The sequence below is a fragment of the Pelophylax lessonae genome, assembly GCF_965119305.1.
Source record: "Pelophylax lessonae genome assembly, chromosome: 3".
Lineage (NCBI taxonomy): Eukaryota > Metazoa > Chordata > Amphibia > Anura > Ranidae > Pelophylax > Pelophylax lessonae.
Window position 1 is genome coordinate 305149640 of NC_138770.1, and position 21312 is coordinate 305170951.

A 21312-nucleotide genomic window follows, 5' to 3' on the forward strand; every position below is an offset into this window, starting at 1 on the left:
GGTTCGGATTCAGTTGGACAATGCCACGGCCGTGGCTTATGTCAATCACCAAAGGGGCACCAAGAGTGTTCTGGCGGCTGTGGAAGTGGCCGGCATTCTTCGTTGAGCGAACGGTTTGTTCCGGCTCTTTCCGCAGTTCACATTCCGGGCGTGGCGCTTGTTGCTCCGTGGGGGCAGTGCCAGCTGCTGTATGCCTTACCTCCTCTCAAGTTGCTGCCGAAACTTCTTCGCAGGATAGAGGTGGAGGGAATTCCAGTCATCCTTGTGGCTCCGGACTGGGCTTGTCGGGCCTGGTATGCCGACTTGGTCAGACTGGTTGCGGACGCTCCTTGGATACTTCCTCTCAGGGACCGATCTTCCTTCCTGCTTTACGATCGCTGGCTTTGACGGCTTGGCTGTTGAGAGCCAGGTGCTGAAGGACAGGGCTTTGTCTGTTTCAGTTATTCCTACTCCGATTTAAAGCGACTTCCAGAAAGATCCATCATCGCACATGGAAGTCTTGTATCGCGTGGTGTGAGTCCCTCGGGGTTCCTCCACGTTCTTACTCGGTGGCTCGGATATTGGCCTTCTTGCAACGGGGGGTTGAGCAGAAGCTGGCCTTGAGCACTATTAAGGGTCAGGTTTCAGCATTGGCGATCTTCTTCCAGAGGCCACTGGCTACTCATTCTTTGGTGTGGAATTTCATCCAGGGGGTGCGGCACCTGGCTCCTCCGGTGTGCGCGCCCTTGCCGCCCTGGGATCTTAATTTGGTGTTATCGGTTCTCCAGAAACCTCCCTTTGAAGGGGGGCCTTTTTGGTGGCTATCACTTCTGCACGCAGGGTGTCGGAACTGGCTGCGTTGTCCTGTCCCCCCTATCTGGTGGTTCATAGGGATAAGGTGGTTCTTCGTCCGAATCCATCCTTCCTTCCTAAGGTGGTTTCCGACTTTCACTTGAAAGAGGATATTGTTACCTTCCCTGTGTCCTAAGCCCAGTCATCCTCGGGAGTTTGCGTTACACTCCTTGGATGTGGTTCGGGCGATTAGGATGTACTTGGCTACTACTGACTCTTTTCGCAAGGCTGATTCACTTTTTGTGATCACGGATGGCCCTAGAAAGGGGTTGCCTGCGTCTGCCGTGACTATCTCCAGATGGATCAGACAGACGGTGGTGCAGGCTTATTCTATTAAGGGTCGGGTTCCTCCGTTCCCTGTTAAGGCGCACTCTACTCGGACTCTTAGTGCTTCCTGGGCCTTCCGCCATCAGGCGTCGGTGCTTCAGGTTTGCAAGGCGGCTACCTGGTCGTCGGTGCATACCTTTACAAAATTTTATAAGGTTGATGTGCTGGCATCGGCGGATGCCTCTTTTGGCCGCAAGGTTTTGCAGGCTGCTGTTTGAGGGGACCTTTGGTCTACCTCGGGGGTTTTGTTTTTTCAGGTGCGTCTCCTCTTCTTGTTTCGATGAGTCCTCTGTTCTGGTTGGCTTTTTTTTGGCCTTCTGGATTGGATTTTATTTCTGTTATCCCACCCCTCATTTATGGCACTGCTTTGGGACATCCCTACGGATATAAAGATATCAGTCCTGCGTCTGTCAATGAGCGACAGAGAAAACTGGATTTTTGACTTACCGTAAAATCCTTTTCTCTTAAGCTCATTGACAGACGCTGTACCCGCACTCTATTTTGAGTTGGGTTGGTATGAGTCTCTGACACTGCTTTGTTACATAACTGACATCCTATAGCAGGGAGAGAGAGGATATACCCCCTGGGACTGCCCATAGGTGTGGCCAGAACTTTTTTCCTGCCTAGTGTCCTACTCCTGTAGGGGGCAGTATAACCCTACAGATACCAAGATATCAGTCCTGCGTCTGTCAATGAGCTTAAGAGAAAAGGATTTTACGGTAAGTCAAAAATCCAGTTATTTGATTGCACCTGGCATGGTTATGCACACTCATTTGAGTAACTTTTTGGTATTTGCACCTAACACCAAGTGTAATTGGTTGAGCACAGCCATTATATATCGCTATATAATTTCACTTTTCACTTTTCACGTTTACGTTGCGGCTCCCTATCAGGATTAATCTCCTTACACTTTTATACTTTTTACATACTTTTTGAATTTATCCATTTATATTCACTTACCTTTGTTCCACTGTGTGGGTACTGTTGGTGCTGAACACCAATACCCTCCTTTTCGTATTGCAAATATGGCCTGGTCATGAAGCCTGGTCACGAATACGGAGATCAGCTTTAAGCCCATGAGTGAAATGCATCGGGGTGTTCAGGAGGTGGTTCTGAAGCTTTCCTGTCGTGCTTTGAATGTGTTCTTCCATATCTTCCTTGTATGCCACTGATGGAGGATAGGGTTTATTTTTTTTTGACCTTACCTTTGACTGCAGTTGGTGCCTCCATTGGGTAGATATTGGGGGACTGGGGTTGTGAGCATGTTGACTGACTGTTTTGGATTTAACCTAGTCACCACAACTAAATGCTTTCCTTTATAGGGATACCTTTCAACTCTGCATCTGAAAACTATATCTTATATTAGCCTGGATGGTGCTATTCAAGGTATGATCTTATCTGTTTTAAGTTAATGGAAAACAAATGCTGCCTGACCTGCTTTGAATAGAGTGGGCAATACAATATATAAGTAAAGTTTACACACTAGTTAAGCTATGTAGAATGAAGATGGTATAGTGGGGGTTCTTCCAATGCTTCACTCTTTCCCTAAGGCGTAACCTGCTTGGCCCAGTTTAGTTACAATCTCATCTTTTTCTGTGGGGTGTAAAAAGGTTTGTGTGGTTCACTCCTATTTTGCTTCATGTTCAATAGCCTTTTAAAGTGACTGCCTTTAAAATGTGGCAAATAGTACTTGCCTGCTTCACTGCCTATCTTGCTGAACTAAGCTGCATTGAAGCTTGCTGAAAGTTTCCCCTTGAGTGTTAGATGCTTGGTTCCTTCTCCTGGTTCCTATGTCAGTGTGTTCTGCAGGGGCCAGCGGATGGAACCATAGAGCAGTGGGGGGCCGCTGGCATCAGATCCTTTTGATTTCTGTAGCACGGGTTGTATAGATAAATTAACTACTCTTTGCTTAGCTTATTTTCAGTAGTAACAGTCTCTTTTTTAAAAGGGCAATTGGGTTTAAGAACTTAAATGGGTTTGTGTTCTCACATTGCTAAGGTTTTGGTTCCTTCCCATTAGGTGCTGGACCACTTCAAGTGTCTGGCAGCCCTCTTATGTATGCTATGATCCAAAGAACATTAAAGGAGGTAAGGATTTCGTTTCTAGAACGTATTAGTGAGCCAAATGTGAGTGTTAAGCGCCATGCAGCTGGTAATTCTGGGTTGTTTCCATGCAGGTGCTTGACCCCATTTCTAATGGAGATGCAAAACTTTCTGACACAGGAAAATCCGGGATTTTCATGTAAGAAACAGACACAGGCCTTTTTTTGCATAATGTTTTTCTTAATTTCTGCATAGTGTTATAATTTTTTTAATTATCTGTAATAAGCTTTAGATACTAATCTAAAATACTGTGTTTTTTGGGTGTCTAAATAGTTTTTTTTTTTTTTTCCCCCTTTTCTAATAGACAACCTTTATCAATTGCTGATTCGGCTTACCCCTTTCTTGCTTACTCCGGAGTTCCTTCGTTATCTTTCAGCTTCGCTAAGGTAACAAAAAAATGAAATGCTCTCCCAACTTTCTTGCTAGTTTGCGGTTTGTCTCTAAAATTTCTGTTATGGCAACATTAAATTTTTTTTTTTTACTTGAAATGTGACTTTAGTAAACTACTGGATATTGACAGGAAACTCCTCCACAAGAACACTTTTTAAAACTTGTGTCGTTAGATCTTGAGGTCTGCTCCAATGTCTTAGGATTGTCTTGGTCAGCTCAAGAATACACCTTGCAGTTCACACAATGCAAAGTGAGCACCATTTAGCTGGTGGTGTCTGTATAGCATTGTTGAATTGAGACTGGGGAGTAGATGTCAGACTTTTTTTTTTTTTTTTTTTTTAAGAAACCCACTGTCTATTGGTTTATTTACATTCTGTCACCACAAGAGACCCACTACTTGTGTTGTGTACGCCTGGTATAATTTGTTTGTTCTGATAACTTCACTGTATCTTTGAAGTTGCATCAAAGGAGTAAAGTTTTTTTTTTTTTTTTTTTTTTTTTCTTTGGCCTAAGCTGTCAGGCTAGATTCACTTTAGAGGTGCATTAATGCATGCATGGAGTTGCACATCATGGTAACATGCATTTCAGTAATGCAGTGCATTCATTTTGACTCGGATGTTGACATGTGGTGCAGGTTTTAACACTGGATGGTTGGATATCTGTATTCCTGGGCGCAAAGAATGGTGGTCTACTTGTACAAAAGTTTCTGTGCATTGCAAGTACATCACTCTGGCCTTACACATTAGAACATATCATCACACACATTGGGTAGAGTAGAATGGAAAGTTACAAAACTGCAAACCCTAAAGTCATCTAGTGCAGTGGTTCTCAAATCCGGTCCTCGGGACCCACCAACAGGCCAGGTTTGCAAGATAACTAAATTACATCACAGGTGATCTCATTTGCTTCTCAGTGATTGCAGTATTCTAGTCTGCATCCCAATTATGTACACAAGTGGTGTCTGCTTTTTTATTGAATTCCTAATAAATGCTGATTTCTTTCTCTTCTGTGGGACACAGGATTTTCACCTTCAGGTTACATTGCACCTAAGGACAATTGTACACTGGCAAATACCTGTAGGCCAGCCTAGGAGAACCCCTTTCTACTAACGTGTGTGTGTGTGTGTGTGTGTGTGTGTGTGTGTTTTTGTTTTCCCTAGTGTTCAAGTAAGGGGGTAAATACAAAACTGGGATGAAGCAGCACACCTTTGGACAGCAGCATTGTCTGTCCAGGGCAGTTATGGCCAACCTTGGCACCCCAGATGTTTTGGAACTACATTTCCCATGATCAACTATTGCAAAGTGCAGGAGCATCATGGGAAATGTAGTTCCGAAACATCTGGGGTGCCAAGGTTTGCCATCACTGGTCTAGGGGGAGGGGAGTGTTGGATATACTAGTTGATTTGAATAGACTAGCAAGTTAAAGTCCAGGTATCCCTATAAGCTGTGCAACAAACAGATGTTCTCTTGTGTTCATTGATTAGCACACTAGGCAGAAAAAAACCACAGCACTGCCTATTGGCAGTCCAAACTGGTAGTCAACACTTCTTTTTTTTTTTTTTTTAAACTATGAAGCTCTTCAATAAACAGCCTGGTTTTGCGACAGGCTGGATAATCTAGATCCAGTAGTGGCCCGAGCCTGTCGCAAAAGGGAGCGCATTCATACCTTTGCTATGTGCTGGGTCTGCTTGGACTGTCCGACCCTGGGGCAGCCCACGAGTGTTCCCAAAGGATGCATGTGACAGTGAATCTCGCTGCTCACATTGCCCCGCTGGGCAAGACAGCACCCCAATTCCAGCGGAGAGGTGTTCTGTTACAGGTAGGTACACTTCTGCATAATTTGGGAAGTAGCATGGTAGGCCCTCCTTTCCCCTCTCCTCCCATGAGTGACCTGAAACAGTGTGCATACCTCATGTCTGCCCCATTCTCCTCCTGGGTCATCTGTACTCCCTCAGGTGGGGACTTGTGTATTGGGCAACTCTGCCCAGGCTGTGGTAGGGCCTCCTGTTTGGGTGGTTCCCGGCCTCAGGCGGAGGAGGCCTGCCATTTACTGGTTATCTTGGAGCTCTTGGCGGGGGGACAGCGTTAACTCATGTTGCCTATGAGTCCAGTCGCTGCCCTGCTTGTGGTTTCTGGTGTCCCGTGACCCTCTCCCATTTGCAGTTCAGGTGCATTTGCCATGTGTCCTGGGTTACTGCTATGTAGTTCCATTGGGGAACCCCATTGGTCATATTAGAATTGGGCTTCAGATCGGTTGGGTGCCCTTTAGCCATTTTGTGTGAGTGGGTCTAGAAATAGTGGGAGCTTGAGACGCAGCCAATTCTGTTTTTTGTGAAGGCTCTAATGCAGTGGGGCCTCATGCTGCCACCATTGGGTGGATAAGTGGTGAGTTAGTTGCTCCCCTTCCTCTTTCCCCTGTAGCCTAGACTGTGTGGGGTGCTTTGGGGAGCTTGCCAGTGCATACCTCCTGGAGTGGCCTTTTGTTTGGCTAGGCTGTCCTGCAATTTAGGGGTCAGTTTACTGGAACAGTGGCGATCGGCTGACATCTTTAATTGGGGCATTTGCCAGCTCTATCCCTGGGGCCACTTCTTTCAAGCTTGGAAGCTCCATGGGCTGTGGAGGAGGGGGGAAGTTGCAGTTGGCTGTTCTCTTGTGCTGCCCTTGGGATTCTTTGTTGCATGTTCCTTCTGTTTGCCTACCCCTCAATGAGGCATGGCTTTAGAACGTCCCCTACAGTCAAGAGCTGCGTTTGTCAATGTAAGGACAGATTGGTTTATGTAAAAAAAAAAAACTTGAATGTATAAAAAAAAAAAAATTGTAACCACCCCGGTCAGTGGTAAAGGGTTTCTTATCCCTCTAATTGGAACATCTGCAAAAGCTTTTTCTTTGGAAAAACATGCTAGATCACCGAGTGAAAATGGGAACACCTAAAATGTGACAGCTGCATTAGTTTTGTTTAGAATTGGTAATCGGCCATAAAATGCTTGCTTTTGTGTTTAATACACTTTTTTAAAAACGGATTCTCTACATTGATAGAAGTGTGATAGGGTAATTGGCGCTGCCAATAATTAAAAAATGTGTGTGTGTGTGTGTATATATATATATATATATATATATATATATATATATATATATATATATATATATATATATATTACAGGGGAATGGTATATCTAACAAATGCAAAGACGATGTATAAAAATGTGATAACGATGGTGTAAATAAAGGTCCTTATATCTACCCAATGGTTTCAATGTAATGTCACAGTATGTATTCTAATCAACAAAGGATATATTTATATCATTAATAAATAATTAATCATAAACCAGTAAGATTAAACAACATAAATAAATAAATTGTGTGCAGTGCCAGCAAGCAATAAATATATTTCAACCGGTGGAAAATAAGTGAATCTAAAAGTAAATAAATAATTGTCGTGACTGGTGTAATAAATAATTTAAACACTAGGTGGCAGTATTGATAAAAAATGTAAAGTGTGGATATCCAAGTAAAAAACAGTTGTAAAGTGATAAAATGTGCCAAGTGGTATGTTAATATCAGAAGAAAACGGTCAATATTAAAAAAGTGAGATAATGGATATCCAAGTGAAAAATCAATTTATAAATAAATACTGAAAATTAAATATCGTGCCAAGTGAAAGTAAAATAGTTTGGAATCTATGAAAACACTTATAGAAATTCCAAGAATAAATATACACAGATAATTAAATAGTCCATAATAAAAGTGAAAGAAGTCCACAAATATTGATCAGTATAATGATCTTCCAAAATGGTGCAATGATAATATGCTATAAAGTGCCAAAGAAGGTTTTCATGGATGGAGGGGGTGCTTCCCAGTGATGGATCAGGTTGTGGGTGTCGGGTGAGGGAATTTCCGTGCTCCCCTTCCTATATAGCCCGCACTCACCAGAGAGCGGCACCCCTACAGGGGTAACCCGCGTTGGATTAATGGGGTATTCCCCGAAAAACTGCGGTGAGCCTCTCCACTCCTGGGATCAAATGCACTTCCTCCTTCCAGTAATAGGATAATTAGGCAAGCGATGTAGTATGGGATCTTGGGCAGCACTCCAGAGTATTATCAATGATGTCTGAGATTATATGGATAGAAAACACTAATATAGTGATGTACTGCAAAATGTGTCTGTTTATTAAACATATATAACATGAAGTACTCACATTTAAAATAACGATACAGTGTCCGTAAGCAGGTAGGGACCGCGAACCCCTCGTATAGCGGTACTTCCGGACGCCGCTGCTCCTGATGACGTCAGCTTGATGACGAAACGCGTAGAGCGTAGGCACGTCAGTTCCGCCCTTTGAAACGCATATCCGGTTGCTGATACGCACGGCGTCCGTGTTTGTTTGTTTTGCTCTCCATTGTCCTCGTAAGCAGTGAGGTAAACTGAAGGGGAAAGACTTTCGGTTTCCCTCAGACTCCCAATAGAGGTATTTCACAAAGAGTACAAAGGTTCTATTTGGTCTTCTGCTTGGTGGTAATGTTTTTTTTTTTTTTTCCTCTCTATAGGATAATAAGCCTTATGCATATCTTGGAACCAGAAAAGATACACTTGAGAATTTTCAAAAGCTCGTTAATGTTGACAGCATGTGCAGAGCTGTTGCAAATCTTGCCACCCAAGTTATTCTGCGTCTAACACATGATCACAAGCTGCCGCTGGACTTTGTTAAGTACAAAGAGGAATTGCTTAAAATTGCCATTGATCTACAAGCCAAAAGTACCGATATAAATGTAAGTAACTCCACATCTGTTTCTTTTTATTGTGTGTGTGTGTGTGTGTGTGTGTGTGTGTGTGTGTGTGTGTTTTTTTTTTTTTTTTTTCTCCATGCTGCATGTTCAGTAAGTTTTCAGATTTGGCGCCGGTTCACACTTGCAATGCACAAGCCCTGCAAATCCGCTGCGGGTTCCCACATTGCACCCGACTCGCAGGTAGTTAATGCCATATGCGAATCGCTGGGGGTGTCAATACAAGGTTAACACCCAAAGATCAGTTCAAATTATTGCAGTGCGAACTGTCAGTTTGGACATAAATCGAATCGCATAGGTGTGAACACCCATGTGATCTGATTCTGGTGCGGTCCAAGAAAGGTCTTGTGCGACTTGGGTCCGAATGCAATGCGATTCATCCATACAATCTGGCTGAATTTGCAACGCACAGACATTGCATGTGATTTGCAGAGCAGTGCGCTGCGAATCACATGCATTGTCTGACATTGCATATGTGTGAACCGTCACTAAGCTTAACATGTCAAATCTCCTTTACATCTACCGACAACTATATAGTGCATGTCTACAAACTGATTTGGTTTGATTAGGTGAAGTAGAGAATATTAAAAAAAAAAATTATATATATATATATATATATATACACACACACACACACACACACACATATACACAGGGCTTTTTTTCTCAGAAAATAGGTGCTGGAACTCACCCTCCCCAGCCAACTCCCCGCCCAACCACGCCCACAACCCCACGCTTTCCTCAGAGGTGAAAATTACACAGTTGCCAAATAGTGGGTGTGATTGAGGCTTAGAATTGCGTATAGCAGAAGGCGCAAGGTTCAGAAAAGAGAAACACACAGTACAGGACTCAGGAGTATAGGGTGTAGTAGCCATATACATGTACAGTACATAACATTAAAAAGTACAGTATGTATCACACAGCACAGCATCAAGACTATGATCAGGAGCATGTAATGTGCACTGTACATACATAATCTAAGTGTGTATGACACACACTCCTAACCACTACCCCCGTATACTCTGCTATACATTATATAATACTGACCCCTGTTCTCTTTATACATTTTCTCTTTTACATACTTCTGACCACTGCACTGTCAGTTGTGCTGTACCTTACATACTCCTGACTGCTCAACTCTGTATGCTGTGATGTATATTGCCTGCTCCAGGGGCCATTAATATAACATATGACTGTAAGAGGTATGTAATGTATAGCACAGCATACAGTTATGACTAGGTAATATACAAGGTACTGTATTTTACTAAACCATCACTGTTGCACGCTGCTATACATGACATTCTCTTGGTTACTGAACTCTGTATACTTTGCAACAAAGTTCCCTTGTCCTCTCCAAGCAAAAATCCCACTTCCCTCAAGTATCCCCACTCCTCAAAGTAACCATCAATTACTCTGCAAACCTCTTTGCTTTCCTCTCCCTCCACCCCCAGCTCAACTCTGCACTTTTTCCACAGTTCACCTTAGCACCCCCCTCCACAACTCACCTCTGAACCCACATTTAGAGCTTATCTTCACAGCTTTCACCTCTGTACTATCTGCACACCCCCTTCCCTGCTATCACCCCTGCACAAGTCCCCCTTTCTCAACTCTCCCCTTTGCACAAATCCCCCTCCACAGCTCTTTTACAAATCCCCCTCCCCCCAAAGCTCTCACCTTTTCACAGTTTCCCCCCTTCCCCCAGCTCTCACCTTTTCACAAGTCCTCCCCTCCCCCCAGCCCTCACCTGGTATTCACAGATTGTCCTCCTCTGTCACTTCTTCAGGAATGCAGCCATCTTCACAACTCTGTTATGTGCCCGAGCTTTTTTTTTTTCATTACAGTGATGTTCCTGCAACGCGGCCTATCAGGAATGCAGCATGGAGCAGGGGAGGAGTTTCACAGCACTTCACTGAGCTCCGTACTGTACATAGTTGTAACAGGCAGGAGATGAAGAAAGAAGCCGCCTCCCGAAGCCCCTCCTCCGTGCTGCATTCCTGATAGGCAGAGCTGCAGGAACATCACTGTCAAGACCAGGAACAACCAGCTTCATGTGCCTGCAGTGCCGACACTCGCACACAGAAAGTGGTGGAGGAAGTGAGTCCTCCATCAGCTTCTGTGTTTAGTGACAAGCGGGAGAGGACAGGGCAGCCAGAGGTGGCGGAACTGCGTTCGGGCAGAAAAAAAAAAAGCTATAATATATATATATATATGTATAAAAAGAGATGTAGTAGCGCCAAACACTATAGGCAAATAAAATCATCCAAAAAAGTCCAAATAAAGTCCATAAGGGAAAAAAGATGAGATCCCAAATCCAAATTGTGCAGGTAAGGAAAGCTAGCACCCAATCGTGATGTGTACTCATATGCGCTTACCAGAAATCAATATATTCAGAGCGATGTATGAATCCAAAAGAAGCAAGATGGACCACCAAAATGTCTCAGGGATTCCAACTCAAAATGAGTGCGTGTGGAGAGAGAGGGGCGGGCGCGGCCATTTTGCGATGACTCTGACAGATGTCAATTTACGCGGACCCCGCCCCCTCCGTGTGGTCACCTGACCCTGCGCGCCATTTTTTGTTTACCTCAGTTTAAGCACATAACATGCTTACCTACGACAAGTGCCATCTGGAGAGATTCACTGGGTAGCCCTCCCTAAGCTGAGTATTTCAACGAACGGCTGAGCAGCACCAGGCAGACCGCATAGTAAACACTTCCAATGCTCTATTTATGTGAACAGATCTTGGCTGGTCTGGACTTTCAATGCACATTGTGAGAAGCTGACAGTACTGGAGCTGGGATCAACTTGCAGCAAGCCCAGGCGATATCTCCTATATCAGGCTATCTATACCCTACTGGTGTCAGCATATCAGATCATTTTGAGTTGGAATCCCTGAGACATTTTGGTGGTCCATCTTGCTTCTTTTGGATTCATACATCGCTCTGAATATATTGATTTCTGGTAAGCGCATATGAGTACACATCACGATTGGGTGCTAGCTTTCCTTACCTGCACAATTTGGATTTGGGATCTCATCTTTTTTCCCTTGTGGACTTTATTTGGACTTTTTTGGATGATTTTATTTGCCTATAGTGTTTGGCGCTACTGCATCTCTTTTTATGCCTATCAAAGTTTTATCTACTTTTTAGTTGGCTGCCTACACTTCTTGATTCACATTTATGTGTATTTTTATATATTTATGTGATTATTTTGATATATTTGTGAGTCCAATTGTCTGAGCGCAGATATCCCACCCCTTTTTTATATATATATATATATATATATATGTGTGTATGTATATATATATATATATATATATATATATAATATAATTTTCCAGTTAAGTGACCGCTGTTCCAAATTGCATTGAGGGACTGGAGGGTAGAGACTCCTAGTCCTTGAGGGTATGGCAGTAGCAGCTTGAACAGATTCCAGTGTGAAATGCAGAGACAAATACTGTGAGGAGCTGGGGCATAGAAACTGCAATGCGTTGATCTTTCCAGTGAAGCGCTTATGGGGAGGGGTGTGTCAACAGAAGTCTGACAACTGAAGTACGGGTAGACAGTGTTCTTGTTTGCATTCTACTTGGGAACAAACACTGGGATGCATGTGCTTCTGCCCTGCCGTGGATAGTTTAAATTGGGAAAGCCGGAGGACTGGTAGGATCACCATGTATTCACATTAAGGAAGCCATGCAAAGAACAGGTTAAATGTTAATTCAAATACATGGCAACACACAACGCACTAAAAATAGAAATTGTTGGAGTAATATACTAAGGTTTGGTACACCTTCCAATTGGCCATTGTGGCTATATCCGTTGGTCAGACTGTTGCTAACTGGACAAATGAACAGGATTATATTTTTTTGAGGACCCTTTTCTGCTAGAACATGTGCAGCTCATGCCCTGGGCACTGGTGTTCTGTGATACCCTGGTGCAGATGTGCTCACCCTTTTGAAGAGGGAGGACCACTTAAGTGGTTTGGTAACTGTCAAGTCCACAATGAAATGGTTTAGAATTTCAAGTTTTTTTTATTTTCGGTAGCCTAATGAAGTTTAACAATCCAATGTTTTCCATGGGACCAATCCCAGTTGGCTGTTCACCGTTTAACCACCCCAACACCGGACATTTTCTCCCCCTTTGAACACTATGAATGACCGTTCCTCAGTCATGCAACACTGAATAAATGCAAATGTTTTTTTTTTTTTCTCTAAATAAAACGCAAGACCAGTACAGCATCCTCATATAACTGATGTGGTGGTGATCAGGTACATAACTGATGAAGATTTGTGGTGTGTGGGTTTTTTTATTGCTTAACCACTAGACGCCCGCTCACCGTCAAATGACCGCGGAGCAGTGCGGCTCTCGTTCTGGGACGACGTTGTATGATCGCACCCTGGAACGGCCATTCTCGCTGGGGCACGGAGTGCAGTGATCGTGGCAGCACCATGTTCCTAGGACACGGCGCGACCCCGATCTTGGTCAAGAGCCAATGGCTTGGCTCTTTACCCATGTGATTGGCTGTGTCGTTTACTGGCTCTCCTCGCCTCACACTGTCAGTGTGTGGTGAGGAGAGCCGATCAGCGGCTCCTCAAAGGGGATCTAGGACAGGTAATCGGGGCACTGATGACAGTAAAGTGAAAAAAACAGTGCCCACAATCAGTGCCCATTGTGCAGCCTATCAGTGCCGCCTCACCTGCACACATCAGTGAAGGAGAAAAATTACTTTCAAACTTTAATAATTTTTTTTTATTCAAAATTTTCTCTCCTTTTCTTACAAAAAAATCAAACTCGGCGGTGATTAAATGACACCAAAAGAGCTGCATTTGTGTGAATTTCATATGGGTACAGTGTAGCATGACCACACAACTGTCATTCAAAGTGTGACAGCGCTGAAAGCTGAAAATTGGCCTGGGCAGGAAGGGGGTGAAAGGGCTCTGTATTGAAGTGGTTAAAACAGTGATAATTGTTCTATCCAGTGTGTACTATTTTGAAGCTGTGATTGGCCACAACTATCACATGTTAGATGCACTGTGATTGGCCTGGTCTGTACGGTGTGATTACTATAACCAATCAGTTTGACACAATAGTACACAATGAATGGCTATGACTAAAAGCCATTGTGTACAGCTGTCATTTAATCTGCTCTGTCAGGGATTACATGGTACTGGCAGTGACCCAGTACACTGATCTGTTGTCTGCTCTGTCCAGCTTTTTTTTTTTTTTTTGTTTAAATATATATAATCGACCAAACTGCAGATATAGGCCTTGCGCATGCAGATGCTTTCAGGCATCGATGTGCATTTCTGTGACCAGGAGAGACACCTCTCCATACAGCCAACATAGTAATGAATATTTTGAGAAAAAATACATTATTTTTTTTTTCCTTGCAGGGACTGGGTCTCACCTTGGATTGGATAAATTCAGCTTCAGGTGACTTTGGAAGGGCAGCTACCACGCTAAAGGATACGTTTGCTGGATCCAGTCCTGACAACAGGCCTTTCCTTCGCTCTCTCAATGACCGTGTTATGAAGGTGGATATTTTTTTTTGTACATCCCGTCTTTGCAAAAAAATACAAAGTGTACACGTACAAACATGCTTAACCACTTAAGCCCCGGAGGATTTGGCTGCTAAACGACCAGGGGGTATTTTGCGATTCGGCACTGCGTGACTTTAACAGACAATTGCGCGGTCGTGCGATGCTGTACCTAAACAAATTTGACGTCCTTTTTTTTCCCACAAACAGAGCTTTCTTTTGGTGGTATTTGATCACCTGTGCGCTTTTTACTTTTTGCGCTATAAACAAAGAGCGTAAATTTTGCAAAAATAACAATATTTTTCACATTTTTTTTTTATATGAAATTCCCCCCAAAAAAAATGTAAAAATCAAAATTTTTTAACATTTTCGGCCAATTTGTTTTATGCTACATATGTTTGGTAAAAAAAAATCGCAAAAAGCGTATTTTTATTGGTTTGCGCAAAAGTTATCGCGTTTACTAACAAAGGGAAAGATTTTTGTCATTTAACGCGTAATGGCGGCGATCTGCGATTTTTTTTTTTTTTTTTTTTTTTTTTTTTTTGGTATTGGGACGGACAGATCGGACCCTTGACTGACACTTTTGGGGTTACCAGTGACATTTCTACAGTAATCAGTGCTATAAATATGCACTGTTACTGTAAAAATACACTGGTAGCGAAGGGGTTAACTTAATTTGAGAGGGAGGGGCTGTGTGTGTCCCTAGGGGCGTGATTCTTATTGTGATTGGCTGTGACTTGAGGTGTAAGGACACTGATCAACGGTTCTACATAGTAGAACCGTGTGATCAGTGTTTTTACACCGAGGAGAATGACCGGTGGCTTGTTTACACAAGCTGCCTGACTTTCTCCCTCTCCCCCGACGATCGCCGAGTGACCGGCGGACATCGGGTCCGCCGGTCACACGTGCGGGGGGGGTCCGTGACCACGCGGGAGCGCGCCCGCTCCCCAGACCCTCCCAGGCTAGTGACGTTAATTAACGACACTTTGCCTGTGAGGGGCTGACCGCCGCAGTAAATCTACTTGCGGCAGTCGGCAAGTGGTTAAAGGAGGTTTAAGCTGGAGTGAGTGCTTGCTATGCCATAGTTTTTCACATATCTATAGGTTTCACTCCTGTTGTTTCCAACCATGTTACTTCCAAAAAAACATGCAGCCACCACATCTTCTTGATAAGCTACAATATGTTACGTTTTTGGTTTTAACACTGGTAAAAAAAACTTAAGCCTTTACAACTTTAAGGGCTGGTTTACACCAGTTGAATCCAGCTGAGCTCAGCACAGTGATGTGATGTGCTGAGCTTGGCAGGTCACACGGTTTATTTTATTAAGTTTGCCTTTAACAAAAAAATGCACATCTTGCAGGTATAAAAAAAATGTGCATTTATTTTTTATTTTTTTTAGTCTGTAAGGCAAGGGACTCACGATCAGAAGATCCTGAGTGCAATGCCTGGATTCTGCAGACACTTGGTAAGTGGTCTGCCCCTACCTCGTATAGGCAGACAGTTAGTTACTGAATGGCAAGAAGAATCCATGGATTACAAGAGCACTCACCGGCGCTTTCCCAGTTTTTCGAGAACTGCAAACTGTCAGCCACAATGGCTGGCATTACTTTAGGCACCCATTCACCAGAAAGTGAGTGCCTATGATAAAAATCTGTGACTGACAACTTTTTATTTATTTTTTTCCCTTTTTAAAAAAAAATAAAAATATTTGCCTGCTCTGTGCTTGAGACCATCCAAAAAGTTTGCAGCTGATTCATCATTTCTAATCGTAAGAGGATAAAGAATCGGTATTACAGCCAGACAACTGGCATTCTCAGATGTCAGCAGTGGAAGCTTATCTTACAGGATACCTTTTTTTTGTTGTAATGACCAGTGTAGTGTACTTTGGCTTCAAATGGAAACCTAAAATGTAGTAATCCTTTTTTCTTCTCTTCAGGTTGAGCATTCTCTGCTGTCTCCCTATGTTTCTCCAAAAGACAATCCATTTCGGCATATACTGTACGGCTATGGTAATCACACGGTTGAAGCCCTCAAGAAACACCTAAGTCTGCTAAAGAATGAAGCACTGTTTGACAAAGATATCTTTAAAAACCAATTGGCTCTTTATACTTGGACTGTCCAGGGGGCTGCAAATGCACTTGCTGGAGAGATTTGGGAGATATATAATGAGTTTTAAGGTGTATTATGTAAACGTTATCAATGGGCATAACGAACATATGCGACTTCTATTTGCATTGCACAGTAAGCACCTCCCATCTGTTTCCTGTAGAGCACCCGTGGAGCCCTACCTTAGGGATGTGCTATAGTTTGGAAATGAAAAACCGTGCCTGTGGTTATGGACTCTGGCCAGCCCCTTTTCCAGCCCCTCCTATCCCATCTCCTCCCATTCCAAAGTCTGTGTTGGTTAGTAAAATTTGCCAATGGTAAACTGAAGAAGGTGGGTGATGGCCTTAATGGGTGCTGCTCATTATTTGTAGATCTAAAAGTAGCCCAGGTTTAGGCCTCACGTATACTCTACAGTAGAGCAGATGTGCAGTCATTTGGGGAGAGGTTTTCTGTGTATGTGGTAGCCTCATATGTATCATGTCCATAGGATTGTTTTTACTTAAGCACTTAACGATTATAGCTTCCCACAAGAGGTTGTGGCAGGCCCTTTACCAATTTGACACTTCTCTGCCTTATTTTTGGAAACCCTGTACTATGAGGAAGGAGTCAATATCAATTGTGGCAGTTGACCTCCACAGGGGTTTGCCTTTCTCTAGTGGCAGTTGACCTCCACAGGGGTTTACCTTTCTCTAGTACATCAAGTGGTTTGCATAGTCTGTCTTTTTCTTGTGAAATGTGCTGCTAGAACAGATCTGTTTTTGCTCAGAAAGTGAACGTCCCAATGTGGGATATTTTTGTAGGTAGCTTATATCTAGCTCTTGTATTCACCACCATAAGTCTTTCTACTTGAGCCAATATCTCTCTAATTGTGTTGCAGATGCATTGTTCCTTTTTGAATTTGCACAAAATGGCAGAGGCCTTGCACATCCTACCTTCCGCTTACAATACAATATTTCAGTAATGTAAAGCTGAAGTCTTTTTAGAAAATTTGAGCTGCTATGTGAGGCTTTTGCCCTACTGTATTTCATAAGGAACTAGTGTAAGACTGTCTAGTTTTCAGTGTGCTCAGTTTGCAGCCTTTGTATTTAGACCCATCTTGGGCAAATGTTTCATATAATTCAGAAGTGGAAAGCAATCAAGCCTGGGGTGTAGTAGTCTAAGTGAGTAAACAGATTTATTCTTTCTAAACAAAAAAAAAAGCACCATATATAAAACACGCACTGAAGCAGATATATGCAAACTGGAATAAGGGTTTTCCATATTCAAAAAAAAAATTATTTTTTTTTTTTCCTTTTTGGTCTTGTATTGGCTAGAAAGACTAAGAAGCAGATTTGTTTTGTTCAACTGCTTCACTTTTCCTCTGGGCTTTTTGCTGCATAATTTGTTACCCCTCCCTCACCCTCATTTTATGAAAGCCATTTATCAAGCTTTTTTCTGTACAAAATGGGTCATGTTTGGCAAAACCTTTGCAGCCATTGCTTCATATGCCAAAAGTAACATTTTAGTTTTCCACTCAGGTTACAAAAAGGAAAAAGTAGATCTCACTGCATTATTCCTAATACCATCCATTTGTATGTGTTGTGAACATTTTTAGTAGCTGCTAGTGAAGGGAAAACCCTGTCTCTGTAACAGACCAGTGTTTGAGTCTTCACAAATTGGTACAATTGAGTCATTGCTTCACAACAGTTCTATCCACTTGCTATATCTGGAATAGAAATGGTTTTGATATCAATATTGCCCAATCCTGCAGTGCAGGATCACTTGTTTAATGTTGATTGGATGAAAGCTAGCAGGATTCCTTTCGCACTGAATAATGGCACACTTATTTATTTATGAGTGACAGGGATCACTATAAATAGTATTAATTTTTGTTATTCTGGTAATTATCGGAAGCAGTGCCTTCCATAATTGACGGTTATACTGTCGGATTTTTTTACTTATGAAAATATAAAAGCAGCATCTGCTTAACTTGAACGTGCTACTGGAACTTCTGCTGTCCACACAACGGGTGCAAACAACTTCAATAGTCTGATTAGAGCTACAGAGAACAGATTGCATGTTTAATTTTGATAACACCATCTATTGTGAGTAAAAGTGCATACACACTTGTCTGCCTTTCAAAATAGCTGAGATCTATCTTGCACAGTTGCTGAAGGGTGTTAGGATACATAAGTACTACTGATTTGTGCATTGGTCTTTGAATTGCAATGCACAGCCGGCCTACTGTATCTCGTAAAGTGCTAGTACTGAGTTTGTTGGATTGTAAGCTATATTACGTTGTAGGCTTTATATGCCTTAAAGCAGAATTTCCAGTAAATTTTATACTGTATCTTTAAATAGTTGACATTATCGGGAGCAGTGTCTTCCATAATGGATTGTGAAAAATTTGGTAGTTTTTGCCTACCACTGTGTTATATCGGGGGCAGTGTTCCCTCATATGTTACACTACAGGTGTATTTAATTATCGGGAACAGTGTTTCCCATAATTGATTTTTAGGATAAATGCTTTTTTTTTTTTTTTTTCTCTGCTTGTCTGCCCTGAATTGCTGTTATGAAATCCTTCATCCATGCTGCAATGGGAGTTTAGAGGTTCTCCATTAAAAACAGGTTGGTCAAAAAAATGCAGCTGGTCGTATTGGTCTTGCAAATCCCTCCATTTTCAAAGTTGCGTAGAGCAGCCCAGATTAGGGTTGGAAGCAGCTAGGGCACAGAACTATGGTCTTGCATCTAATCGTGCCATTTTTGCTTTTCTTTGGACACTTTCTCAAATAGTAGTTTTTGAGGTTTGATATTGGTATGCCATATTTTCATTTGTATGTGTTCACTGGAGCAACTAAATGCCCTTTTTTAAAAGCACCTCAATACATTTTGCATATGTGCATTAGTAAATGCTCATGGTTATAGGGCATTTTGAGCTTGCTTGGGAACTAGTTTGCCTACTCTGAACAGCATGAGAGACCAAGAATCTTTACTGTGTAGTTTGAAAGCAGTCTTGTAAAAAAATCTCACCCACTGAGGGGGTCACCTCTGTTTAATGTAGAACTTCTTTAATGTAATGGAGATTTGAAATACCTTGGGTGTAACTTCCTAGACATCCAACTGAAACTAGGATTGCCCTTGTAAAGCAGCATGAAATATGTAGATTTATTATAGTTACAAATCATAATCATGCAAGCACTTAACCTTTTTATAGAAACTTTCCCCTGCATACAAGCACTTACTGTTGTCCTTTAGTCAGCGCTTTACAACCCTCAAATCACATTGTACGCTTAAACTAGAATTCTCCAAGTATAGATTTTATGAAAACTAGTGACGTTCTTCTGACATCTAAACCTTTGTTTTGTGACCGATTTGTAGCTTTTTACGGCAGATCTTAGTTGACTAAATGTATGTTGGAGGCAAACTAGTCAATTATCTGATATTTTGCTGATGGAGAAAATTGCAATGCCTATATTGGTGCAAGTCTTTAAAGATGTGTTTAATGTAGTTGAAGGGAGCTTGTCAGGATAGAAATATGCTGCCGCTGAAGACTTGTAGGTCTTTCTACACTAAAGTTACAGGTAAAAGGTCCTTTTCCCAAGCAAACATTAATATCCTAATATAAAATATAAAGGCATATAAACTTCACATGCAGTTATCTTTCTCCCTACCTGGTCTGCATTTTCATTTAATGGCATCCCGTTTTTTTGCCCATATTTCACTTGGCCCTGGCACAGAGAATATTGGTTCTAATGGAATGTGGCACTCGTAGGTCAGACTCCTACTTGGTAGTGAGAATGTGGAGTTTGCAAATATAGATTTGATGAACATGATAAAAATTCTACCTTCAGTTAATCATTTATTCAAGCATGATTCAGGGACTTGAATGACCGCACTGTTTTACCTTGTAAAAATTTGTGGATCAAGAATGTATTGGATTTGTGTTCTGGTGTCCTGTAATCCTCCGGAACCATTGACACCATCGGCCATTTTTTTAACATTTAAAAATAAAGGTCCTGTCTATTAGCACACATCAGATGCAGATCTCATTTATAAGCCATAACATATAAAAGCTTCCTATTCGTTGCAATTGAATTTGCAGCCATAAAACACTCCGTGTGCCTTCAATAGAAAGTTTCCCTTATTGTTGCATTTGAATTCACAGCTTAATGGACGATATCCTTGGAACTTAAACCTTTTTTCAAAACAAGTCTGCAATGGCAACTTAGTTCTATATTGACAGTTTCCTTTCAAACCGATGTTGGTTTTACAAACTAGAGGTAACTACTATAATAGCTTTTATTGCTTGTTTTTTTTTTTTTTTTTTGGGGTGTTCTCCCCCCCCCCCCACATTATCATACCATTGTTTGGGCCCATGTTGATAGGCCCAATTTGTGGGAGGGGGTGTACTTTGGAATTCTGACATTTCTGTAAATCCTCAGTTACTGATAAAGCTTCTCCCTTTTCTCAGTATATTCGGGTGGAGTTTTTGGGGCATTTCATGTTACAAACCCTATGTTGCATCTTGAGAGGCCACAGTGGACCTTCACCATGTGTGAAAGGCGTTTCTGTACAGACTTGTCTCTAAACTTTATTCATTGCTGATACAGGCCATGTGGTGATGTCTGAGTTACTGTATTGTGCTATAGCATTTCTTTCTACTTGTCTAATCTTTTCATTGCCTCTTGTTTATGCTGCATCATTGTTCAATAAATGGCTTAAACAAAATGTTTTGTGTTTTATTCAGGTTTTATTTTATGATTTAAACAATGTTTTAATGACTTGGTTAACCACTTTAGCCCCAGAGGATTTGGCTGCTCAAAGACCAGGCCCTATTTTGTGATTCAGCACTGCGTGACTTTAACAGACAAATTGCACGGTCGTGCAACGCTGTACCCAAATTAAATTGACATCCTTTTTTCCCCCCCACAAACAGAGCTTTCTTTTGGTGGTATTTGATCACCTGTGCGATTATTTATTTAATTTTTTTTTTTTCTCACTCCCCCCCCCCCCCACTATAAACAAAGCGACAATTTTGAAAAAATAACTTTTTTTCTCTGTCGCTCATTGACAGACGTAGTCCTCTTTGATTCTCATCAATAGGGTTATGCTGCCTCCACAGGAGTAGGACTAGGCAGAAAGAAAAACGTTCTGGCTCCACCCTAGGGGCAGTCCCAGAGGGTATATCCTCTCTCTGCTACAGGATGTCAGTTTTTTTCTGTCTAGTCAGGAGTAAGGACCTAAGTTCCTTGCTGGGATCTTT

The 21312-nt window shown here is 42.1% G+C and overlaps 1 protein-coding gene across 1 annotated transcript in view; it reads left to right on the plus strand.

Annotated features, from left to right (window-relative positions):
- The window catches only part of TFRC (transferrin receptor), an 87650-nt gene extending 71313 nt beyond the window's left edge, over positions 1 to 16337 (plus strand). Inside the window, exons 12-18 of the mRNA XM_082252577.1 lie at positions 2481 to 2544; positions 3178 to 3245; positions 3335 to 3399; positions 3565 to 3646; positions 8195 to 8416; positions 13821 to 13961; positions 15901 to 16337. Of these exons, the coding sequence (XP_082108703.1) occupies positions 2481 to 2544; positions 3178 to 3245; positions 3335 to 3399; positions 3565 to 3646; positions 8195 to 8416; positions 13821 to 13961; positions 15901 to 16140 (882 nt within the window). The 3' untranslated portion in view covers positions 16141 to 16337. The remainder of the gene's footprint in view (positions 1 to 2480; positions 2545 to 3177; positions 3246 to 3334; positions 3400 to 3564; positions 3647 to 8194; positions 8417 to 13820; positions 13962 to 15900) is intronic.
- Positions 16338 to 21312: the final 4975 nt, after the last annotated feature.